Here is a 23,828-nt window from a genome sequence, read left to right as displayed (position 1 = left end):
ATGGAAGCACAGTGATTTCCTCCGTGATTAGCAATAGCAACATATCAGGAGATTGATCATACTGGAGATACATATTCTGTGGTTCTTGAAAATGCTGGCACAAGCTACCTGGCAGCATTAGAAAGCCCCTGGCAGTGAATGTGTTAAGCACTTTCAACTTAAAACAATCACAACAAGTGTTGTGAGCTGGTAGATTGGGCAATTTTCACTACTTTTGCACTGTTGCACTACCCATTATCCTAGTTTGGAGGCCAGTCTATGTCGACATATTGTTGATATCAGGGATTTCCGTATATGAGCTAGAGTTCTCAATGGGCCTGAAAATGAAGGCCCGGCCCAAGGAATTAACATCATTTTAGTTTTGTAACCGACCCGATGGCCCCGGGGAAAAAACTAAAACATTGCCAGTAGGCAGCGCCAGTGGCTCATATTGTAGCAGAGCGTGAGTGTGAGAGAACAAACTTTTTATAGTTGGCGAAATGGCAACTTCACATTGCACATAGTTGAACATAGTTCAATAGGCTCTATCTATGCACAGCAGCCATATTATCACTTCCTTCACAGGTGTTACCAATGATACTAATGAAGGCTCTGTTCCATTTAGTGTAGCACAGTGGTTTCCACGACCCCCATAACTCTGAGAGTGTACAAATGGAACCAAATGCACTCTTACAGGTCCATTTGGTTCCATTTGTACACTCTCAGAGTTACACACCTGTAAGGGGCCCTTTGGAAGCCCATGAGGGTCCCTGGACCCCAACTTTAGACCCACTGGTGTAACAGAGTGTTTCCAGTGGGCCAACATGCACAATATCAGCACCCTGACTCTGTTTGACCAGAATGGAACAGAGCCTTCATTAGTATCATTGGTAACACCTGTGAATGTCTTCATAATATGGCTGCTGTGAAAGACAGGGTCAATTTTCAGAGAAGCATAACCCCGAAGGCATTTCGTGTTTATTTTTGGTATACAACATTTCTAGGGGTATTAAGGGGTGCTGAATCCAAATCTGCTGTATACCCAGCGCAAAAATGTCAATTAAGGCCTCAAAATTGAGAAATTCAACATGGCCGCCAGCGCCAGGACCTCTTTCCAAAAAAACAGGTGCTAAACCCACATTCTTTATTCTACTGACATGAAACTTTGCACAGAACATCTGCACTTATGGGGGAAGAAAGTAGGAATATAGCTGGGGTGCAACCATGAGAGTAACAGGGTGTTTTTGACTGTCTAACTGTAATCTTTGTATAGGCGAGGATACAAAAATGACATTTCTTCAGTGTTTGCAGGAATACTACAGCAATTTGGTAATAACTGTACAGTGTTGGACACCAACATTGGAATCCCCCAAGTCTTAGCTTTCTTCAGGTACCAAGTTTATGCCAGTAGCCCTTATAAGTCTGGATATATAAGCATTTTAGTGTAAGCATGCTGTTTTAGGAGAATTTTCAAAAGATAAATGGTGGGGCTTAATGAGTCAAGTGTGACCACGCAAAGTACAAACATGAATTAAATGTGTCAATCCCTCTGTGCTCCTCTGTGTTCTTTCCTGTCTCTACACTCCACCATTTGAAGGCCTCACCCCAGGTGCACCAATTAACCAGGTGCCGGACATTTTGTAATCAAGGTCTGAAGCAGTCATAGCTAGTAGCTGCAGTCACAGCTAGTAGCAAAACTGGCCTTGTCACAAGGTCTTACAGTTTGTATTCTTATCCTAAGATTATTAAAATCTTCTTGTAGTTTTGAATTAGTCACTTGGCGACTGAAACCATGGCTGAAGCGACAGAAAGTGTAGTGTCAACGGAGCCGCAGTTGTGCATCATCTGTCAGAAAGACAAAAAGCTAAATCTCATGCAGGTTAGTGAGGATGGCCTCCAGTCAGCAAACACTATCAGAGAACTCCGGTCAAAATTACACAATGACAATTTTCGAGATGCAACTAATCGACTTACAGAGATATTTCAAGGAGACTTGCCTCCCCATTTCTTATGGCATAAGAATTGCCGAGCGCAATACATGAATAAAGGTAAAATTGAAAAGTTGAAGGCTGGATCGAAGAACATTGCCAAAGAAATGTCATGTGCATCCACAGCAACTACGCAAAATGTTAGGCTACGCAGCTAAATCCCTCCAATGGATTGGAAGCAATGTATCTTTTGCCAAGAAGTTCGTAAAGAAGCACTACATGACATACAAGATTTGAGAGTCAGTAGCAAAATACTACAAACAGCAAAGTATGACTCATTCTTAAGAGTACGACTATCTTGTGTCAATGATCTTACTGCTGCAGAAGGGAGCTATCACCAGACTTGCAAGACCAAGTTCGAACGTAGAACCAAACGCCTGGAAGAAGTATCACTTACGAGCACGGACTTGCCATTGGAGTGGCTTTGCCAAGAACTTAAACAATCAGCAAAGCAAGAGGATATTCTGGATCTTGTACATGTGTGGGACCGGTACTATACACTTGCTAATGAGGCTCAACTGAATATACCATGTAGATTTCTGAGCAGAAGGAACACATTCAAGGAACAAATAGCTGATCGTCTTGAGGGCATATACGACTTTGTTGTACTGCATGATCAGCCCCGAAATGAACCTCGTACTGTCTTGGTTCCATCCAAATTCCGGCATATTCCAGTATCAGCAATGGTGAAAAATGACTCCGCAGACATTGAGAGAGTCATTCCTACATTCCAACATGAGGATCAAGATATGTTCCTGAACATGGTGCATGTGGCATTGCAGATCCGAAGGGACATGCTCTCTCATCCCAAACAAGAAGGGATAGACATCAGTGAAAACAGAGCAATAGACAGCATACCCAACAGCCTTTAAATGTTCCTAAACGTGTTACTAGGTGGTCAGCGCCTTCTGGAGGATGACAATATTGATGATGATGATAAGAACACAGCCAAACGACAGCTTAGAGTCCTCAGCATTGCACAGGATCTTATGTACACAGCCAGTGGAGACAAGTTCCTCACTCCGAAGCACATAGGAATGGCCAGTAGCCTTCATCAAGCCACACGTTCAAAGGAGTTGGTAAACATGTTTCACCAGGCAGGTCATGTTATGAATTACCGTGAGGTACTCAAACTTGATACTGCATTGGCTAAGAAGACTTTGGATACCATGGATGATAACGGTGCTGTTGTTCCACAAAATCTAGTAAAGGGCCGCTTTGTTCATTTCTCAACAGACAATGTCGACATCAACGAGTACACTCTAGATCAGTGGTAACCAACCTTTTCAAGCCCAAGAGCACATTTTATTTCCAATTGTAAGCCGTGATCTACCACTAAAATATGTTTTTAAAAAAACACTTGCATGATTGCAATTTCTGACAGGCTCAATGCATGTGCATACATCCACACAAAGACTAGTAATTTAAATAAGAATAAAGATGATAGTTATATAATCAATTCCTAAATATTAAGAAAAACGTATTAGAAATATACATTTTAGGACAGAAATACAAGTAAACTTCTTTGTTTTTTAAATAAAACAAAACACAAAGGACATGAAATAAATTGCTTTTACAGATTTCTTCTCTTCAATGCACAATATTTAGTTTCTCAGTTCTCAATTTCTCAGAATTTTCACATTTACAGATATTCTGTTCAAATGACAAAAATGCATCCATGACCATATATTTGCACAGATATGGTGACTGACAGATACAATACTCTCAGGATCAGCCCACCTTTAATGAGACTTCTATTACTGCACATTATCTGCAAGAATAACATTTGAAATCTGGTTGATACTGAATGCCAGTCTGAGGCAGTCATTAAGATGTGAGTCAGTCATACGAGTTCTAAACTTGGATTTTATTATTTTCAAGTAGGCATGCAGCTTAAGTGCACAAGACACAATCAGGGGATACTTCACAATTGACCAAAAGTCCAGGTTTCTAGCTCTGCCCTCCAGTTGGTAGTCAGTTAGTAGTTCAAAAATCTCCATTTCAACACCTGTAGTTAATGCAAACACATCCTGCATTTTAACTGACAGCTGTTCAGTGTCAATACTGAGGAAAGGATTTTTTTCCCATTCCAAGTGGCTATGACTGACTTCCAAAGTTTGCAGGCCTTGCGTAGACAACCCGGCCTGGCGGAGATCTGCACTCTAGTTAAGGCAGTCCATCAATTCTACATGGCTCAGCCCTTTAGTAACTCTTGCCTTAATTTCTCATACATCACAGGCAACACACTTGTGCTCAGTGGTGTAAAGTAACTAAGTACATTTACTCAAGTACTGTAGACTTTTGAGGTATTTTTATTTTACTGGAGTATATCCAATATTCAATATTCTTACTCCACTACGATTATTTCAAAACTTTAGTTACTAGTTACTTTGCAGATATACATTTAAATATTATAAATCATACATTAACCACTTTAGCCCTATTTTATAACTATCTGAAAATAGCTGATCTACAAGCTCACAACATGCATTGCTACGTGTTGTGAGCTTGTAGATCTGCTATTTTCAAACATATTTGTACTTTTACTTTTGGTACTTTAAGTATATTTTGATGCCAATAATGTTGTACTTTTACTCAAGTAACATTTTGAACACAGGCCTAAAAAGTATTTCTATATTGTGGTATTGCTACTTTTACTTAAGTAAAATATCTGAGTACTTCTTCCACCACTTGTGCTCAAATGTGATCAGTGCGATGGCACTTTGTATGCGCTGAGTTTTCCGTCTGTTTTTTTTTTGTTCTCGCCGTTAACGGCGAGAACAAAAACAAAAACAACCTGTTGGTGCCCTGTGCTTCAGCACCTAAAGCCCGTTGGATAAGCCACCACTGGTTGTAGAACACAGTTTGAAGATTTAAATCCAGCGTTCTCCACCACTGTAAATGGCTTGCATGTCACACGACTGCGCTCGTTATTTCTTGAGTGCGACCCGCGAGTTGAATTAGAGTGTCAGCGGAACGACGCATGGCTTCCATTGAACCAGCGTTGCCAGATTGCGTGAGAGAAACAAGCAACCAGGTCTATGAAAAGAAGTCCAAAATCAGCGACTAGGGCAGTCCAGTCCAACTTTATTGTTGAATGTTGTTTTAGAGCAGTGGTTCACAAACATTTTCATGTCAAGGACGAATATATTGGGGGTCCTTGAAGGACCCCCAATATATTCATGCGACTTTACAGAAAAACAAGCCCAAAGTAGCTTATAATAAGCAGACTTGGCAACACTGCCTTAGACGCACTAGCCTAGTCTACACTACACAAATTCTGTGAATTGTCGATGGCCCGTTTGCCACCGGGACCACCCCGCGATCGACTTACAAGGCTTTGATGATCTACCAGTAGATCGTAATCGACTGGTTGGTTACCCCTGCTCTAGATGGAAAAGGGACATTCCATGCCACTCAAGTGGCTGCCTGGCAACGTGGTCCCCCTGAAGGTGATCTCCTGGAAGGGATTGATCTTCATTCCAAGTCAGAAACCCTCAACATCCCCCAGGCAATGACTGATATCATACCTGCACCAAAGAGAGGAATCACAGAGCGCCCATTCAGTGGTGTAATAGCAGCAGACTGTTTCACTCAGTCATCTGAGCAATGTCCCGCAGCACAGAAAGCACAAGCTACTGATATGGCTTTCCACATGTCCAGGACATCCCTGAAACCAATGCCTTCCTGGACATTGTTCAATGAAAAGGCAAGCACAGTCAATCCAGAGAAAACTACAGTAGGGTACCTGCCTATTATCCAGGCTCCTGCATCGGAACTCGATACACTGAACACAGTCGTCAAGCGAGTGCTCCATGTCGCCAAATCAATGGAACAACAACATGTCATTCTCACAGTGGACGAGGCACTTTATCCGAAGTTATTGGAACTGAAGTGGTCAGTAGAAGAATACAAGGATGTGCTTATCCCTTGCCTCGGAGGCCTTCACATTGCCATGAACTTCTTGGGTGTGATTGGACAACACATGGCTGATTCTGGCCTGAGTGAGCTATGGGTCAAGTGTGATCTTCTGGGAGCAAATGCTGCTCAGCATGTCATGGCAGGAAAGGGGTATGCACGTGCCATGAGGACCCACAAACTTACCCTGCAGGCTCTTTGGCAGCTACTACTCCCACGGCTTTATGCATATCTGGACGGAGTTGATGTCACCCTGAGAGCTGAGCTCACAGATCTCTGCCAATCAACAGATGCTGATGACATCGCACAGATGGTCGACTTACTTTCTACAGACAGATTCCAGCAGCCCATGAAGGAGTTTGCTGCATCGTTTGTAGTTGATGACCCGAACCCGATTCTGGTGGGACTACATGACCATGGTCAGCATCCTACTCTACTTTACACGAGCACAACGTGATGGATTGTGGGATCTCCACCTGTATGCTTTCAAACGTATGCTGCCCTTCCTCTTCAGATACGATCATATCAACTACGCCCGATGGGGTACTGTGTACCTGGCTGAGATGTCTGCTCTCCGACCAGGAATCCTCTTCGAATTTCAGAAAGGCAACTTTGTTGTAAAACGCAGTGATCGAAGCTTCAATCAAGTTTCAGCGGATCAAAGTACAGAGTGGCTCAATGCTACAGGAAAAAAGAGTGGAGGCTTGGTAGGAATCACTAGAATAGAAACATCCCTCAGGAGATGGACACTGTCATATAATCTGAGAACAGTCATAGCTTCTCAGACAACAACAATGCTGAGACTGACAACAGACGAAGAAGACGATGTGTACACACACACCGAGTGCACGAAGAGTAGATTGGAGAGAGACGACGCTGATGAAAGCAGCCTCTGTGTGTCATTGAAAGAGCACGGAGTGTTTCAAGATGGTGGTGACACACTGAGAAACATAATCAACAAGGACATAGTCACTCCGGAGATTCAAGAATCCCTACTTGGCGCAGAACACCTTGGACAGGCACAACTGAACATGTTTGTGGACAAACGTTTGTGTGAACCTCCTGATAGTGGTGACCAGCACCTGAACCTGAAATCACCCATTCGAAAGAACAAAGCCAAGACATTTGCCTCTTTGTATGAAGTTGTGCAACTTTCAAAGAACAAGCAAAACACCATCAAAGTGGACAGGCAGATTCTACAAAGGCTCATCACAGCTTACAGAGCAGGTCGTAAAGTAGACCTTGACAATATCCTCCAGCATGAGCTCATGCCCATCCCGCCATCTCTGGCCACAACTAACGGGAGTCTACATTCCACCAACAAGTCTGTGTTGGCAAATATACTGACGAAACAAGTCAAAACCCCTGCAGATCTTACCCTTCAGGGACCCAGCTGCCTGGTCATTGATGGCCAAGCTCTGGTAATGGCACTCGGAAAGCCACCTGACACTACAACATTTGGTGACTATGCCAACAAGTTCACTGACACCGTGTTGAAGATGGGAGCCAAATACCAGAGGGTAGATGTCGTCTTTGACAGATACCATGACCAATCCATCAAAACAGGCACAAGGGTGAAACGTAAACAGCGCCACAGACCAGTACGCCGTGAAATCAAGAACAAGTCTGTTCCGCTTCCTGCCGATTGGTCAAGCTTCATGGCCCTTGAAGACAACAAATCAGATCTCGCTCAACTACTCTCAAACCACCTGATAGAACACTGCCCGGATGATGAACCTGTAATAGTAGTATCAGGGGGGTTTGCTGAAGCCACAACTGTCAAGTCAACAGATCCAGATCTCGAAGTCTCCTCTCTGAGTGCTGACCATGAGAAAGCTGATACACGACTGATTTTACACTGCATCCAGGCCCCAATGGAAACAATCGTCGTGTCAGCGCGTGACACAGATGTGCTGCTTCTACTCTTGGCTCACTATGACAGAATCAGATGTACACATCTCTACATGAAAGCTGGGACATCGAAGGATCCAAAATATATGCCAGTACATGACATTCGAAAGCTACTATCTGATGATCAACTGGACACAATCCTTGCCTTCCATGCCCTCACCGGATGTGACAGTGTGTCCCAGTTCAGTGGTCACGGAAAGAAAAAAGCCTGGCAGGTGTTCGAGCACCATCACACTGATCTTGCTGGCCTTGGGAAGGGCCCTTTCACAGAAGATCTTGTGACATCAACAGAGAGATTCGTCTGCAAGATCTATGGTGTGCCTGAGGTGGATACGTGCAACAAAGCAAGAGTCAAGTTATTCTGGAAAGGCCGTCCACAAGAGACTCTGCCACCAACCTCGGATGCAGTGAAGTTCCACATCATGCGCTCGCACTATCAAGCAAGCATCTGGAACCAAGCTCACCTGCCTCACCCTAATCTTCCAGCTGTTGATGAAATGGGGTGGATACACAAGGAAGGGCAGCTAGTCCCACAGCTACTCTCCCATGCCTAAAGCCTGCAGGGAGTTCACTTCATGTGGGTGTACCAAGGAGTGCCTCAGCCAACGCTGCAGCTGCAGGTATGTATGAAGGATTTGCTGATAGTGATCAATGTTATTAGATTGTAAAATGATGTGGTAGAGCATATTCACCTGCAAGACTGTATATTCTAGACTGTTGTTAACAAAATTGTGAACATATGCCTATAACAGAGAGAAAAAAAGGTATGAAGGAACAGAATAAATCACTGTAAGGACAATTGTATCATGTGTTCGAACATACTTGTACGAGAGCTGGCTATAATCTTTCAATTCTCTTCTACTCTATTCAGGAAGAGTCAAATGGCATGTATTGAAGCATGCAACTGTAAGAAGGTCAACACCTGCCGGAACACTGAGGAAGAGTGCGAATAAGTTGTCACTGTAAGGATTACTGTAACAAGTATTCAAACGTACATTGACTTATATTGATATGGTAAAATAATATTTTTAATTTTATTATAATATTTATAATCTATTCTATTCTATTCAGGAAAAATGGATGAATCATGCAACTGCAAGACACCTGCGACACCTACCTGAATACAATTGATGACTGACAATACATTTGATGAATAAACCCATGGCCTGGGATCATTCTGCTTTTCTTTCTTATTTGGTTGATGAGTTATGCATCAATAACGACCACCGTTTCTGCTATAAATATGAGTTTCAAGCAACATTTTCACAACTGATCTAAAATCAGGATATGATTTTAAATTCCTCATTCCTCAAACATATAAAAACACATTTCATTCATGTTTCTACCTTGTTTAGTCAAAAAGATATGCACTTAAATAGACCATTTATCTTTTGAAAATTCTCCTAAAACAGCATGCTTACACTAAAATGCTTATATATCCAGACTTATAAGGGCTACTGGCATAAACTTGGTACCTGAAGAAAGCTAAGACTTGGGGGATTCCAATGTTGGTGTCCAACACTGTACAGTTATTACCAAATTGCTGTAGTATTCCTGCAAACACTGAAGAAATGTCATTTTTGTATCCTCGCCTATACAAAGATTACAGTTAGACAGTCAAAAACACCCTGTTACTCTCATGGTTGCACCCCAGCTATATTCCTACTTTCTTCCCCCATAAGTGCAGATGTGTTGTGCAAAGTTTCATGTCAGTAGAATAAAAATGTGGGTTTAGCACCTGTTTTTTTGGAAAGAGGTCCTGGCGCTGGCGGCCATGTTGAATTTCTCAATTTTGAGGCCTTAATTGGCATTTTTGCGCTGGGTATACAGCAGATTTGGATTCAGCACCTCTTAATACCCCTAGAAATGTTGTATACCAAAAATAAACACGAAATGCCTTCAGCATTTTATACAAGCACATTTTCTGAAATTCTGCCTAGCCTAAGTTAAATACGACGTCGTCACACCACAAGCCAAGCCTACTCTGCATCTCTCTCTCTCCCTGACTGTCTCGCTGTCTACCGTTGCCTTTAATTTACACATCGTCCTCATACGGTTGCACACAGGACACAGCAGCAGATCCCTACAAACCCACAGCGCGTGGCATCTGTGTTGCATTCTGGGCTTGCAGATCTGCCGTGTTTGGTGCGCAACACTGCCATGCGACGAAGTACAAATCAGGCTTTTGTCTTGATTTATGGCTCACTTGGGTCACCGATCTACAAGTTCACAACGCGTTAGATCGTGATCCATGTGAGCTTCACCTGAGCTTGTAAATCGAATGGCTGTTCGGTGCGGGCAGAAATTGAGAACTCTAATGTGGGCATACAATGGACTATACCTGGCCTCTAGTAGTCTAATAGTCGACTAATTAGTCGAGGGGTGTCTGAGTCGACTGCCAATCTCTCAGTCGAATTATAAAAAAGATTTAAAAAATAATAATAATAATAATAATAATAATAAACCTTCTTTTTTTTTTTTTTACTGAGAGATTGGCCTAGTTTGTTCTTTTATTTTTTTGGGTGTTGCATTAGTCGACTGCCAGTCGACTATTGGCAATTAGTCGCCAATCAGATTCGACTATACAAATCCTTAGTCGGGGACAGGCCTACATTGGACACAGACAGACACACTGATAAAGAGATTTGGGGATTTAGGGCTGAGGGAACATCAGGCTGAGGGAACTTGAGTACGCTCCCATTTATAGCACACACACGCGCACACACACACACACACACACACGGTACCTGATGGTTTCAGCCATTTTCAGTCCCTCTCTCTTCCTGTCGTCAGTGAGTCGTCTGATGAAATAGAGGAAGTCCAGCCCATGGCAGAAATAGGAGCCCACAGCTCCCAGTACGACCAGTTTGCTGTCGTCGCTGGCTGCTGTGGCCATGGCACTCTGGATCTCCTTCATCACCTGAAACAAACATGTACACATGCAATACAGTTTGTATGTGTAGCTTCATCACCTATAGCAGTGGTTTTCAACCTTTTTCATGCCAAGGACCCCTAAATTGATATACATTTGGCCGCGGACCGCCATCTGAAAATGTTGTGAGCCAGGGACCCCCCAGAAGCAAAGAGTTCAAAATGTTCGGTTTAAAAAATATATATATTGAAAGATTTGCATATATTATCAAGATTTTTCAAAAATAGCAGATCTACAAGCTCATAGCGCGGCACATAGTGCCGCGCTATGAGCTTGTAGATCTGCTATTTTTGAATAGCCAAAGCTAAGTGGTTAAAATGATTGTCACGCTATGTTAAATAATTTAGCTGGGGGGACCCCCTGGTACCAGCCCCCCCAAGGACCCCTGGTGGTCCCCGGACCACTGGTTGAGAACCACTGACTTGTAGCATGGTTCTCAACCCTTTTCAGACTGTGACACCCCAAATACTCCTATTAAATAATCCTGTAATTGGGTGGCTGACATAGCTGAATGGTTAGAGAGCCCACCTGGGGAGCAGGGGGTCCCCAGGTTGGATTGAAGGCCTGGCCAGCAATGTGTGCAATATGACAGGTCGAAGTGTCCATTTGATTTCACAGGGGAAATTCAAATCGTAAATGGCAGCTACAGTTTCCTTTAAAAAATATATTTTACGATTGTTTATATCGCATCTGCATCTTCCAACCTGTAGAATAGCGACACGCCCACTTTGGTTCCCAGTTCAGGGCAAGAAAAAAATAGTATTTTTTGGTCTCAGTTCCAAACCAACTTTTAGGGTTCTGAAGTAATCTGAATAAATTCATTTTCAGTGGAAACACTCTGAACTGGTTCAAAATCATGCAGGGAAAAAAATAAGAACGGAACCTGTTCAGCCCCGGTGGAACAGGGGCCATAGAGTGCAGAGAACCCTAACCCTAAGAAACTAGTGTACCAGGTAAACAATGAACCTACGGTAAGGAGGTGGCCAGTGACTTTTGACCAGTTTCGCTTTCAAAACCTTTGCATCATGCATGTCACACAAACAGAATGCGGCACACGACACCAATGGTTTTGATCATGTGGATTGTGGAAGTTAAATGGTGGATTTGTGGATAGGACTCTATATGAAAAAACGTACGTTATATCAACAAAACGCATCGCATTCTGTTTGTGTGACATGCATGATGCAAAGGTTTTGAAAGTGAAACTGGTCAAAGTCACTGGCCACCTACTGTAGCATCTGTCTAAACAACGTGCTATCTAAATATTCTACACACATTCTGTATATTGGAAACTATAGCAGGGGTCTTCAACAGGGGGTTCGAACCCCAGCATCCCTATTCTGAGTGGAACATTAGCTTAAGAGCTGCTATTTTTGGTAATGAGGTTTGGTGTAGAGGGGGGGGGGGGGGGGGACTAAATATTGACGGTTCAAGTGGTTAAATGTCTGAAAATACACATTAATCGAACATACACTGATGATAATTGCTGTCAAAATCTATGAAGCTGTCAAGAAATCTATGAAAATGTTTAATTTACAACACAATTTTATACAATATGTAGTGGGGGTCCCTGCTTCTTCTCTCTCTCAGCCAAGGGGTCCTTGGTCTGAAAACGTTGAAGACCCCTGAACTATAGGATACCAGGTTAATAATGAACCTAGCATCTTTGCCTTCTACTCTGCTTATCACACTTTTATAGAACAAGAGTCTAGGACATGTGGAGCGTTGTCCAGGGTGTTTTAGCGAAGGCAATAAAGGGATTAGGAAAAAAAAAGGGGGGGGGGGCTTTTTGGCTGGTTGAAGACCAGGCATGCTGCAGCATTCTGGATTATTTGGAGGGACTTCAGTGAGCATTGCTGGGAGGCCAATAAGGAGGGAGTTACAGTAGTCAAGCTTTGAGATGACCCGAGGCCTGGATAGGGAGCTAGGCTGACTATTGGGTGAGGAAGGGTCTCGTATGATAGTATATAGGCCTACTGAACAACATAAGTAACATACAAACACATCTTCTATGATATTAATAGGCTCTATTCACAGCAGCCATATTATGAAGACATTCACAGGTGTTACCAATGATATTAATGAAGGCTCTGTTCCATTCTGGTCAAACAGAGTCATGGTGCTGATGTTGTGCATGTTGGCTCACTGGAAACACTCTGTTACATCAGTGGGTCTACAGTTGGGGTCCAGGGACCCTCATGGGCTTCCAAATGGCCCCTTACAGGTTTGTTTGTTTGTTTGTTTATTAAGGATCCCCATTAGTCTACACCTTAGTGGAGACTATTCTTCCTGGGGTACAGGTGTGTAACTCTGAGAGTGTATGTACACTCTCAGAGTTATGGGGGTGTGGAAACCACTGTGCTACACTAAATGGAACAGAGCCTTCATTAGTATCATTGGTAACACCTGTGAAGGAAGTGATAATATGGCTGCTGTGCATAGAGCCTATTACCTCTGGGTTGAGTGAGTTGTTCTCGGAGGTTTTGGTGGACAGCAGTATGTGCGTGAAGCCATCCTGTTTCTTCACCACGATGTCCCGGTAGCGGTACGCGCTCTCCGTCTGCCGCACACTGAAGCGCAGGCGCTTGTCGAACGCCGAGCGCTCCTCCAGCCGACGCTTCCCCGACGACGAGCCGCCGATCCCGCCCCCCACCGGTCCGCCGGCGACTCCTCCGCCCATGGCGCCGTGAGAGCGGCCGGTGCCGTTAGCGGCCATGTTGGCGGCCATGGCCTCCATCAATACAGACGTACCTAACAAAAACATTATTATTAGAATATGTATTATTATTAACCCATTAACTCATTCACTGCCTGAATTATTTCTGGCCGCGTTTGCCCACTGCCAAGATTTTTAATTGAAAAAAAAAAGTACTGTACAGAATTTTTAAGTTTAAAGTTAACAAGGAAGTGGATGGGAGTCTAGATCTTCGAAATATCATATCTCCTTGGTCTTTGGGTCAAAAAAAAAAAAAAAAAAAAAAGTAAAAATAATAATAATTAATACATTTTTTTAACACATTGAGTGCCAGGGGTTTTTCAAAACAGGGTACCTCCAGTGCCTGGAATTTTAACCATTTTTGGACCTTTTTCAAGCAGTCACAAAACATTTTCAGTGATCACCGTCCTCACGGTGATCCCCTCATTACACACATAGAGGTCTCGTACAATCCGGGGAAAAAGATTAAAAACATTCGGTAATCCGTTCCATAGTTGCAGCCAGTTGAAAATAGTCGAAAATACATCGTAAAAACAAAAAGTACACAGGAGCCGAGATACAGGCTTTTGAAGTCATAACTCAACCAGGAGGTGGATTGGAGTCTAAATCTTCGTAAAATGATATCTCCTGGTGCTGTGAAGGAGAAAAAAAAAAAAAAAAATGTTTTTTTTTTTTTTTTTTTTTTCATATTTTTCCCCAAAAACGGCCATAACCGTTTTTGGCACACCATGTTAGGATTATGAAAAACGGTCCGGACCGTTTTTGGCACTCAATGTGTTAAAAATGCGTTAAGACCGGGAAAGCATCTGTCATTTTAGATGTTAACCACTTTAATCTTATACTTTGGGTTATTCAAAAATAGCAGATATACAAGCTCATAGCGCGGCTATGAGATTGTACATCTGCATTTTTTTTGAAAAAAATCATGAAAATGTGTGCAAATCTTTGAATGTATATTTTTTAAGCGAACATTTGTAACTCAAATATTTGCTTCTGGGGGATTCTACAAGTGTCTTCTAAACAGTTTTTTTTTAAAAACTTGTTTTCTATATCAGTGGCTCTAACGTTTTCATGTCAAGGACCCCCAAAATTATATGCATTTGGCCGAGGACCCCCCATCTCAAAATATGTTGTTCCAGGGACCCCCCAGAAGCAAAGATTTGAGTTAAAAATGTTCGCTACAGTATGTTCGCTAAATATATATATATTCAAAGATGTGCACACATTTTCAAGATTTCTCAAAAATAGCAGATCTACAAACTCATAGCGCGGCACTCGGTGCCGCGCTATGAGCTTGTGGATCTGCTGGTTGAGCTTGTGGATCCGCTGGTTTCTACAGACTGAAAATGAAGCCGATTGTTCAGGAATTTGAAATCCGCCATCTCTAATATAAGCCCAAAAGCACGTCGGTAACAGGAACCGGAAAACAATCCCCAAAGAATGCTATTGGTTGGGTAGCTTGTCAATCAAGAGCGGGGGCGGGGAACGAATGCTATTGGTTGTGTAGCTTGTCAATCAAATCATCCCGCCCCTCCAAGAGAATAGCCTTACTTTATCTTCAATTTTAAAATAAATGGGACCATAATTTAGCAAAACGCATATCATGATGATTGAAAGGAGACTTTAAACTAGCGACTGGAAGCATATAGAATTTATGACAATTTTTATTAAGGTAAGAAAATCTAGTCTAAAGTTTGTCAAAAACCCATCTGCTTGCGTTAAAATAAATGCTTTCTGACACCCGCAGGGGTAAAACAGCGCCAAACAGGCCATTCATATGAACTGTCTCACTTCCGTATTGGCCTCATTGTAAATATGTCAGGCTGTGGCCCCTTGGTTCTCACCGGTGTCGTTGAGCGTGCGCATGGCGGCCGGTGTGATGGGAACTTGTAGAGGCGTGTGCAGGCTCATCTGGCTGTGTGGGCGGGGCCTGATCCCCATGCGAGCCCTCTTCTCTCCGGGGCCCAGTGACATCGCTGTGGGCGGGGCAGGGTTATAATTTATACTTGGATACTTAATACTTGGTTAACTACACTAACGAAATGACTAAAACTAGAATTGAAAACAAAAAATAAGCTTTCCAAAACAAATGTATACTAATAATGGTTATTGTGTTGACAAAACTACCTAAAACTAACTAAAATCATAGAGAAAATATCTTTATCATTTTAAAAAATCTTTTAAAAAAAAGAGTATATATACAAGCTCACAACACGTCACATCGACACGTTGTGAGCTTGTAGATCGGCTATTTTGACTATTTTTTCAAATACCCCACATCACAATAAAAAAACTAAAAGTCACACCAAGCCTTTTACAAAACTAAACTAGCAAACCCGCTAATCTAAACAAATCAAAACTTAACTGAAATAGGCTCTATGCACAGCAGCTATATTGGAAAGGAATTGGGCCTCTTCCTTACTTGCTTCACAGGTGTTACCAATGATACTAATAAAGGACAAAGGGATTCTACCGGTGCGCCTCAGCCTTAAACGGTCAGTCCGGTGCGTCACAGGGGTGGGGACAACAGATGCAGAAGAGATCAACGCTGGAGCAACACGGACATTCTAAGCCTTTTATTATTTAGGTGCAAGTATACAGAGTGACTGACGTTTCGGTCTTTCGACCTTCCTCAGAGGAAGATGATGACTCTGAGGAAGGTCAAAAGACCGAAAATCAGTCACTCTGTATACTTGCACCTAAATAATAAAAGGCTTAGAATGTCTGTGTTGCTCCAGCGTTGATCTGTTACTAATAAAGGCTCCGTTCCATTCTGGTCAAACAGAGTCAGGGTGCTGATATCGTGCATGTTGGCTCACTGGAAACACTCTGTTACACCAGTGGGTCTCAGGGTGTGGTCCAGGTGGTCCCTTATGGGTGTGTAACTCTTAGAGTGTACACATGGAACCAAATGGACCCGCAATGAGTCCATTTGGTTCCATTTGTACACTCTCAGAGTTATGGGGGTCCTTGAAATTAAAACGTTTGAGAACAACTGCGCTACACTAAATGGAACAGAGGCTTAACATCTTAAGCGAAGGGGAGCGGTGGACGCGGGCGTTGCCACTCGGATCAGCGTCGGCCGCTTTCCATCTGAAATGACCTTTAATCTTATCTTACTACTATATAATTGACAAAAGCTCCGAAAGTTCGTCCGGGGTAAGCAAGTACAGGATCACTCCATTTGCCCCGAAACTTGCCACAGACTATTGATCAGAGCAATGGCTATATTTTAGGCATCTTACCCCACCTCGATCTGTGATCAGACTCTCGGTTTGATTGATTCTCTGATTTGCCTTTCAGACCCAATCAGACTTCGCATGACGTGTGTGCAGAGTGACTAGGCCAAGTAAGTAAATAGGGAAGAACCTGAACAATACAATGTGGGCAAGGATAAAGAGGATGATGATGTGAATCTGTTACACACACACCACTAAAGCACGAGGAGGAAATTGACTATTTAGAAGGGATGACAGAGGAAATGTTTGGAGACTATGACGAGTGGTGGTTTGAACAATGGTGCAATAGCGGTGATGTTTTAGAAGGGATGACAGAGGAAAGTTTGGAGAGTTTGAACACCCTGACATCTGATGAGTTTTGGACTCTGTCTGGACCAACCTCAGATCAGGCCTCAGATCTAGGGCCTAGATGTGAGGGCCGCGACGGAAAGCTGATGTGACGACGGAAAACTAGATGTGAGGGCCGCCCTGACATCTAGTTAGTATAATTGGTAAGACCTGTGAAGGAAGTAAGGAAGACGCACAATTTCTTTCCAATGTGGCTGCTGTGCATAGAGCCTAACGAAAACAAAAAAGTCAAAAACAAACAAGAATAAGAAGAAAAAACATTTCTGAACTATAATATAACCTTGGGGCGAGGCCCTCTTCTCTCCAGGAGCCAGGGGGGACATGGGCGTGGGGGTGGTGGGCGGCGGTTTCTCCAACAGCGCCACCTCCGGGGGCTCCAGGTGGTCGCCCTGGCCCCCCGCCTCGCTGGGAGAGGAGCCCTCGGCGTCGGGGCGGCTGTTGTTCATGGGACTCTTGGGGACCAGGATCTTGATCCCGCTCCGGGCCAGATCCACGCTGCGGCGTGGCGACGCGGTGCTGGCAGCGAAGGGCGCCGCTGTGCTGAACTGTGCCTTTGAACCTTGAAAAACAACAGGACAAACACACTTCTTATAATCTAAGTCAGTGGTTCTCAAAGTTGTGGTCCGGGGACCCCCCCCCAAAAGGGTTCCTTGGGGGGGGATAGCGTCACAATCATTTGAACCACTTTGTCCGCATTTAATACTTTGGCTATTCAAAGATAGCAGATGTTCAAGCAAATAGCAGATGTACAAGCTCACGAACAAAGTACATCTGCTATTTTTGTACATCTGCTCCCTCGCTCTCCCTCCCTTTGAAACATCTTGAACACTTTTCTCTTCTGGGCGTCCCTGGCACAAAATCTTTACAGTTGGGGGTCTGCGGCCTACATATCATACCTCCATATTTGCTTAGTTTTTTTTGTAAATGAATGCCATACTTTCTGTCAGTCATTCTACAGTGTCACAAAAGTAGCAAAAATAGTGAAAGTGATTAAAGCTGCAACTAGGGATGTCCCGATCACGTGATCGGGGCCGATCACGTCATTTTCAAAAGATCGGAATCGGCAAAAAAGATAGGGAACCGGGAATAAAAAAATAATTTAAAATATATATATTTTTATAAATATTTTATTAATAAAATCCTTATTATTTCATTTAATGTTACAAAACGAAAATGACCATGTTCACGTCTTAAAGTCACCATTAACACCGTCATAGGAGAAGTATTCTCTCTCGGTAAAACCTTGTATGCCTGGAGAAGTCGTCTCTGTAACGCGCTGTATCTATCTATGCCTAGAGCCTATTTATGCTTCGGTGTACACCAGTGTCGTGCATGGAACACAACACAGCTGATCTACAAACCAAAACCGCGTTGCATCAGCGACGCGTAGTGGTCTTGCAGATCTGCTGAGGCGGAGCTACAGCTATAGGCGGAGTTACAGCAACAGGCTGCTCTCCTCCGCACTTTCAACAACTGCATGTCGCGCACGGACAGAGAGAAGTAGCAGAGCTGTGCTCCTGTACATTTCAGACGGACAATGTTAGATAAAAACTTTCGCTGTTTTCATAATTATTAAAATTTCTTAAATGTAACTTTCAAGTAAAGTTTATGGGGGGAAACTTTAAGAGTGTGTCTCAGCGTGACCAGAGTGTGTCTGAGTCAGTCTGACACATACACATACAGGCGCGTGGCCGAGCATGCACAACGCACTCACATTGGGTGGAGTAGCAGCGATAACGTTCTTAACTTTCTGTGTGCACTGTGCAGTGCTCAACTTTATAGTTGATCATGCGTGACATCTGCAACACAAATTTTATACAATATGTGGTGGGGGTCCCTGCTTCATCTCTCCCTCAGCTAAGGGGTCCTTGACCTGAAAAACCTTGGGGACTCACCTCACACTAAACTTAAATGACTTCCCAAAAGGACAACTTTATTTTCCATCCTGAATGACAAGTCTAATTATGGGGCCAGGCTTCCAGCATGGACCCATATTGTTATTCGCATTATTCCATTTCTTCTTCTGCCACTTTTGGCAGTTCTGGCTGAACCGTGCAGTCGCTTTTTATGAAACTCGGCCATATGATAGATGGTCATGAAAAACGATCAAGAAATAATTCTCACAATCTTTCGTCAAAAGGTGGCGCTATAGCACTCAATTGAAAAATGCCAACTTTGAACAGGTACAACTCATGCCGTGTTTGACCTACAGCCATGAAACTTCGATGCACACATGCGTCTCCTCATGCTGAACAACTTTCACACTCTGACTTTTGACCTCTGACCTTTAGATCTCCCACCATTTGGAATTATATGAAAAACAGTTAAAACCTATCTCCTCCTGGGATTTTTGAGTAATCTGCACGAAACTTTTTACACATGAACTTTGGACCTATACCAAAAAACGTTTGCAAAATATCTTCCATAAGTGAAAAAATGAAGCTTTAATGAGCCAATGAATATTGCAGTTTTATGACAATTATTCATCTGCCCCTAACACATACATGCAGACTTACCATTCTTTGAAACTTTGCAGAAATGTAAAGGGCCATTCCAAATATCACTGAAACCAATCTTACTCCAATTGGTCAAACGGGGGCGCTATAGCAATTTTTTGAAAATTGAAACTTTAAACAGGCAAAAGTCATGCCTCGTTTGGCCGACAGCCATTAGACCTGCTTACACATGTGCCTTGACTAATGAGGAACACATCTATCACGTTGACCAGTAAGCACCGCCCTTAGATTGTCCGCAATCTTGAGCAGTTTGAAAAACACTTAAACCCAGGATTTTTCAGCTATTTGCGTGAAACTGTATCATCATTGTGATCTCCTTTCACATGTTCTTGTCTGTTGGTGGCTTCTCGCTTAAATGTGTGCCCCACAACCTGAAGGTCACCAGTTCAAGCCTCACTTGGTGCAGACTTCATCTAAGTTGCATTTCACACAACATGACTATCAATGAATACATCTGCAATTGTTAAAGATAACATGAAATACTTAATTGAGTGTTTTTTACATACAGCTGATCTACAATCTCACAACTTTTCAGATAGCACTGAGAGTATGTTTTTTCAATGTATAACATACTTCATTGTGAAAATAGCCAATGTACAATCTGACAACTTTTAATGGTTTGTGAGCTTGTAGATCGGCTACTTTCACTAATTTTGGTTCTGAGGAGATGTACAATTTCTTCATTGGTAAATGGTTTGTGAACGAGTGATCTTAGTGTTAGTGAAACAGGGGCTTGGGTCATGACAGAAGGCAAGAGTTTGTGATCCTCAACAGACAATATCAGCCTGGACAAAGATATAGCACTATAGGTAGTGTTGCAGCTACCTAAGAGTGCTTCATGACCGTAAGGTTGCCGGTTCAAGCCTCACTTGATGCAGACTCATTTAAGTTGAAATGCAAAAAACATGACTCAATCTATTCCGTTTCCATGGCGCTCTCTCTCTCTCTTCAATCTATTCCATTTCCATGTCTTTCTCTTCAATCTATTCCGTTTCCATGTCTCTTTCTCTGTCTCTTCAATCTATTCCATTTGTCTCTCTATGTCTCTTCAATCTATTCCGTCTCTCTCTCTCTCTCTCTCTCTCTCTCTCTCTCTCTCTCTCTCTCTCTCTCTCTCTCTCTCTCTCTCTCTCTCTCTCTCTCTCTCTCTCTCTCTCTCTCTCTCTCTCTCTCTCTCTCTCTCTCTCTCTCTCTCTCTCTCTCTCTCTCTCTGTCTCTCTCTCTCTCTCTGAGGGGTGGCCATAGCTGAGTGGTTAGTGAGCCCGCCTAGGGAGCCAGAGACTCTGGTTGCCCCAGGTACGATTCCAGGCCAGGTCAGCAAATGTGTCGATGAAATGAAATTTGTCCCTGAGCAAGACTCTTAACCCCTAATTGCTCACAGGCACTCATTGGAAACAAGACCGCAAGGACTTTCATGAACTGACCTGTTAAAGGAATTATCATTTCTCTTTCTCTCTCCTGGCCCCATATTATCGCTGCTTGCAGCTATATTATTATAATTGTATTTTGGCAATGTGCAATAACTGCAAGCAAATGTTCAGAGGTTCAGTATTTGTACTTGTCAGTATTTCTTTAATTAACATTTCTTTTGTTGGCAATAATTCAACTGTCAGTGTTTTGAGACATATTGTCTTTTATTGCTACAAAATAAATGATAAAAATAAATTCTACATGCATAAATAATACATTAAAAAAAATGTTTTAAATGTAAAGATCGGATCGGGAAAAATCGGTATCGGCAGATACTCAAAATCAAATGATCGGGAGCAAAAAAATGTGATCGGGACATCCCTAGCTGCAACTTTGCTCTTCTACCCCGGATTTGAACCCGGTTCCCTGCGCAAGTGCTGTAATATTTACCATTGAGCTAATAGAGCCTGCCTGTTGGTCGGGGGATAAATTGAATTGAATCTACCTTCAGGTAAACATTTTTGTCAGTTCCTGTGTCTAGGTGAGACATGACCTTTGACACGATCTAAATGTCTCAATAGCAGAGCAGGGAGACAAAATACAACCACCCCAAATGGTATAAGTTATATTGTATTAACATACTCTAACATGCAAAATTAAAATGTATTGATAAAAAAAAAGGTACATAGTGACCAACAGCAACGCTATGTGTTAGTACTACTACTTTACTTTGTAAAGTACTGTACATACGTACCTATGTATGTATTACTACTGCCTGAACAATTGATCGATGGATAATCCATCAATCAACTGGTTGATTGAGTTGTATTAATGTCTCTCGAAAAATGTCTAGCCCTTATGATAATACTAAAAATTACGTTTCTGTCAATTATTTCTCCCCTTCAATGATATCGATTGGTATTGTATTTTATATCATTGTTATCGTTGATTAGTCACTTTTACAAGGTATAATTTAGGATTAGGATGCAAGGATCGTGCAATTGTGGAATGAGCAACACAGCTAAACGTGTGGGTAGCCCCCCCAAATAATTTGCCAAAATTCCCCAATATGCTTCTGTTGGTATTCGCTCTTGTTTTGAGCGGCCTGCCAGTCACAGGTGTGTGACTCGCACCTAAGAATGTGTCCTGCAACTTTGATGAGTTTGTATATGTTCCAAGCAGCAACACTAGCCCCATGGAAAGATGCCACGTTTGTCCCTTCAGGATAAGGCCTGTGCAATAGGGCAAGTGGAAGCTGGTGTTCCGTTACGCAGAGCGGCACAGCATTATTTGGTGTCAGCCCTGATACCATTTCCAAACTTTGGACCAAGTTCCGCGAGACTGGTGAAATCAAAGACAGACCGCAAAGAGGCCGTCCCAGGAATACAACAGCCCCAGGAGACCGGTTTCTCCCCCCTTACTTCACTGAGGAACCATAGGCTTTCTTCCAGATTTATAGGCAAGATTTGCATAACGGTACCACAGACAGATCTCTGTCAAAAGTTGCAGGACCCATGCTCGGGTGCCAGTCACACACCTGTGACTTGTGCTAACAGGTCGCTCACAACGAGAGAGAATACCAACTGAAGCATATTGGGGGATTTTAGCAATGTGTTGCTCATTCCACGATTGCACGATCCTTACAAGTTATACCTCGTTGAAAAGGTGACTAATCGATGATAACAATGATATAACATACAATTGGCATTATTGAAGGGGAGTAATAATCAACCGAAATTACGTTTCCCAAAAAAAGAAAGGAGTTTTTAGTTGAGTTTTTATTGATAGGCTCTATGCACAGCAGCCATATTATCACTTCCTTCACAGGTGATACTAATGAAGGCTCTGTTCCATTTAGTGTAGCACAGTGGTTTCCACGACCCCCATAACTCTGAGAGTGTACAAATGGAACCAAATGGACCCATATGGGTCCATTTGGTTCCATTTGTACACTCTCAGAGTTACACACCTGTCTTCATTAGTATCATTGGTAACACCTGTGAATGTCTTCATAATATGGCTGCTGTGAATAGAGCCTATTACCTCAATGTTGAGTACCTATTACTTCTTAGTAAAGTGTTGAGTAGTGGTACTTTTTGTATCGATGGCGTTGATTACCTGGAGTCATCTCTGTAGTTTTAGTGTCTGCAGGGGTGATGCGAGGAGATGCCGGAGGTTTGAGAGGAACTCTCTGGTCAGTGTGGACGTCGGCCGAAGGTCTGGAGGCTCTCTGGTCGCTGTGGACGTCGTGCTGAAGAGCAGCAGAAGATCTGGAGGCTCTCAGCTCCGTGTGGTCCATGTGAACATCGGGCAGAAGAGCAGCAGACGACCTGGAGGCTCTCAGCTCTGCGTGCTCCGTGTGAACATCGGGCAGAAGAGCAGCAGACGACCGGGAGGCTCTCAGCTCCGTGTGGTCAGTGTGAACATCGGGCAGAAGAGCAGCAGACGACCTGGAGGAGACGACTTGTTTCCTGGCGTTGCTTCCTGGACTGCTGGGCTCCTGCATGTACGGCTGTCACCAACATGAAAGGATGTTTGAGCATAAATTGTCATTCAGATAACTGCGATTCATTATTTTCTTGTCATACTTTTTTTTGGCTTTGAACGTTTAGAACATATAAATGAAAAAATCTGTTTGCCTTTTAGGCTTTGTGAACTGTAAGACAATATAACTTACTAAGGCAGCCTGAGGAAGAAATGCGTTGCCAAGTAGTCTGCCTGTTTTTAAACCATTTTTGTGTTCAAGTGGCTAGATAAACGTAAAGGAATAGTACGTATTTGAAGGCATTAAAAACGATTTTTTGCATTGTACAGTGGTCTCCCTCCTAGTCTGTTTAACATCGGATTTGTGCCTTCTTGGGAACCCCAGGA

General features: G+C 42.9%; 1 protein-coding gene across 2 annotated transcripts in view; it reads right to left on the bottom strand.

The window, feature by feature from the left end:
- cdyl (chromodomain protein, Y-like) overlaps positions 1-23,828 on the bottom strand; it is a 34,663-nt gene that overhangs the window by 3,994 nt on the left and 6,841 nt on the right. The window contains exons 3-8 of one of the 2 annotated variants that reach the window (XM_084057342.1): positions 23,348-23,469; positions 23,076-23,287; positions 17,312-17,590; positions 15,289-15,420; positions 13,181-13,479; positions 10,544-10,716 (exon numbers count right to left, since the gene is read on the bottom strand). In XM_084057342.1, the coding sequence (XP_083913468.1) occupies positions 10,544-10,716; positions 13,181-13,479; positions 15,289-15,420; positions 17,312-17,590; positions 23,076-23,287; positions 23,348-23,469 (1,217 nt within the window). Of the gene's footprint in view, positions 1-10,543; positions 10,717-13,180; positions 13,480-15,288; positions 15,421-17,311; positions 17,591-23,075; positions 23,470-23,828 lie in introns of both variants that reach the window. The other variant, XM_084057341.1, reaches the window with a different exon arrangement.

This window comes from Gymnoscopelus microlampas (genome assembly GCF_963454915.1).
Source record: "Gymnoscopelus microlampas genome assembly, chromosome: 5".
NCBI classification, from domain to species: domain Eukaryota; kingdom Metazoa; phylum Chordata; class Actinopteri; order Myctophiformes; family Myctophidae; genus Gymnoscopelus; species Gymnoscopelus microlampas.
The sequence above is the reverse complement of the archived record's forward strand: the minus strand, read 5'-3'. Positions and strand labels throughout refer to the sequence as shown.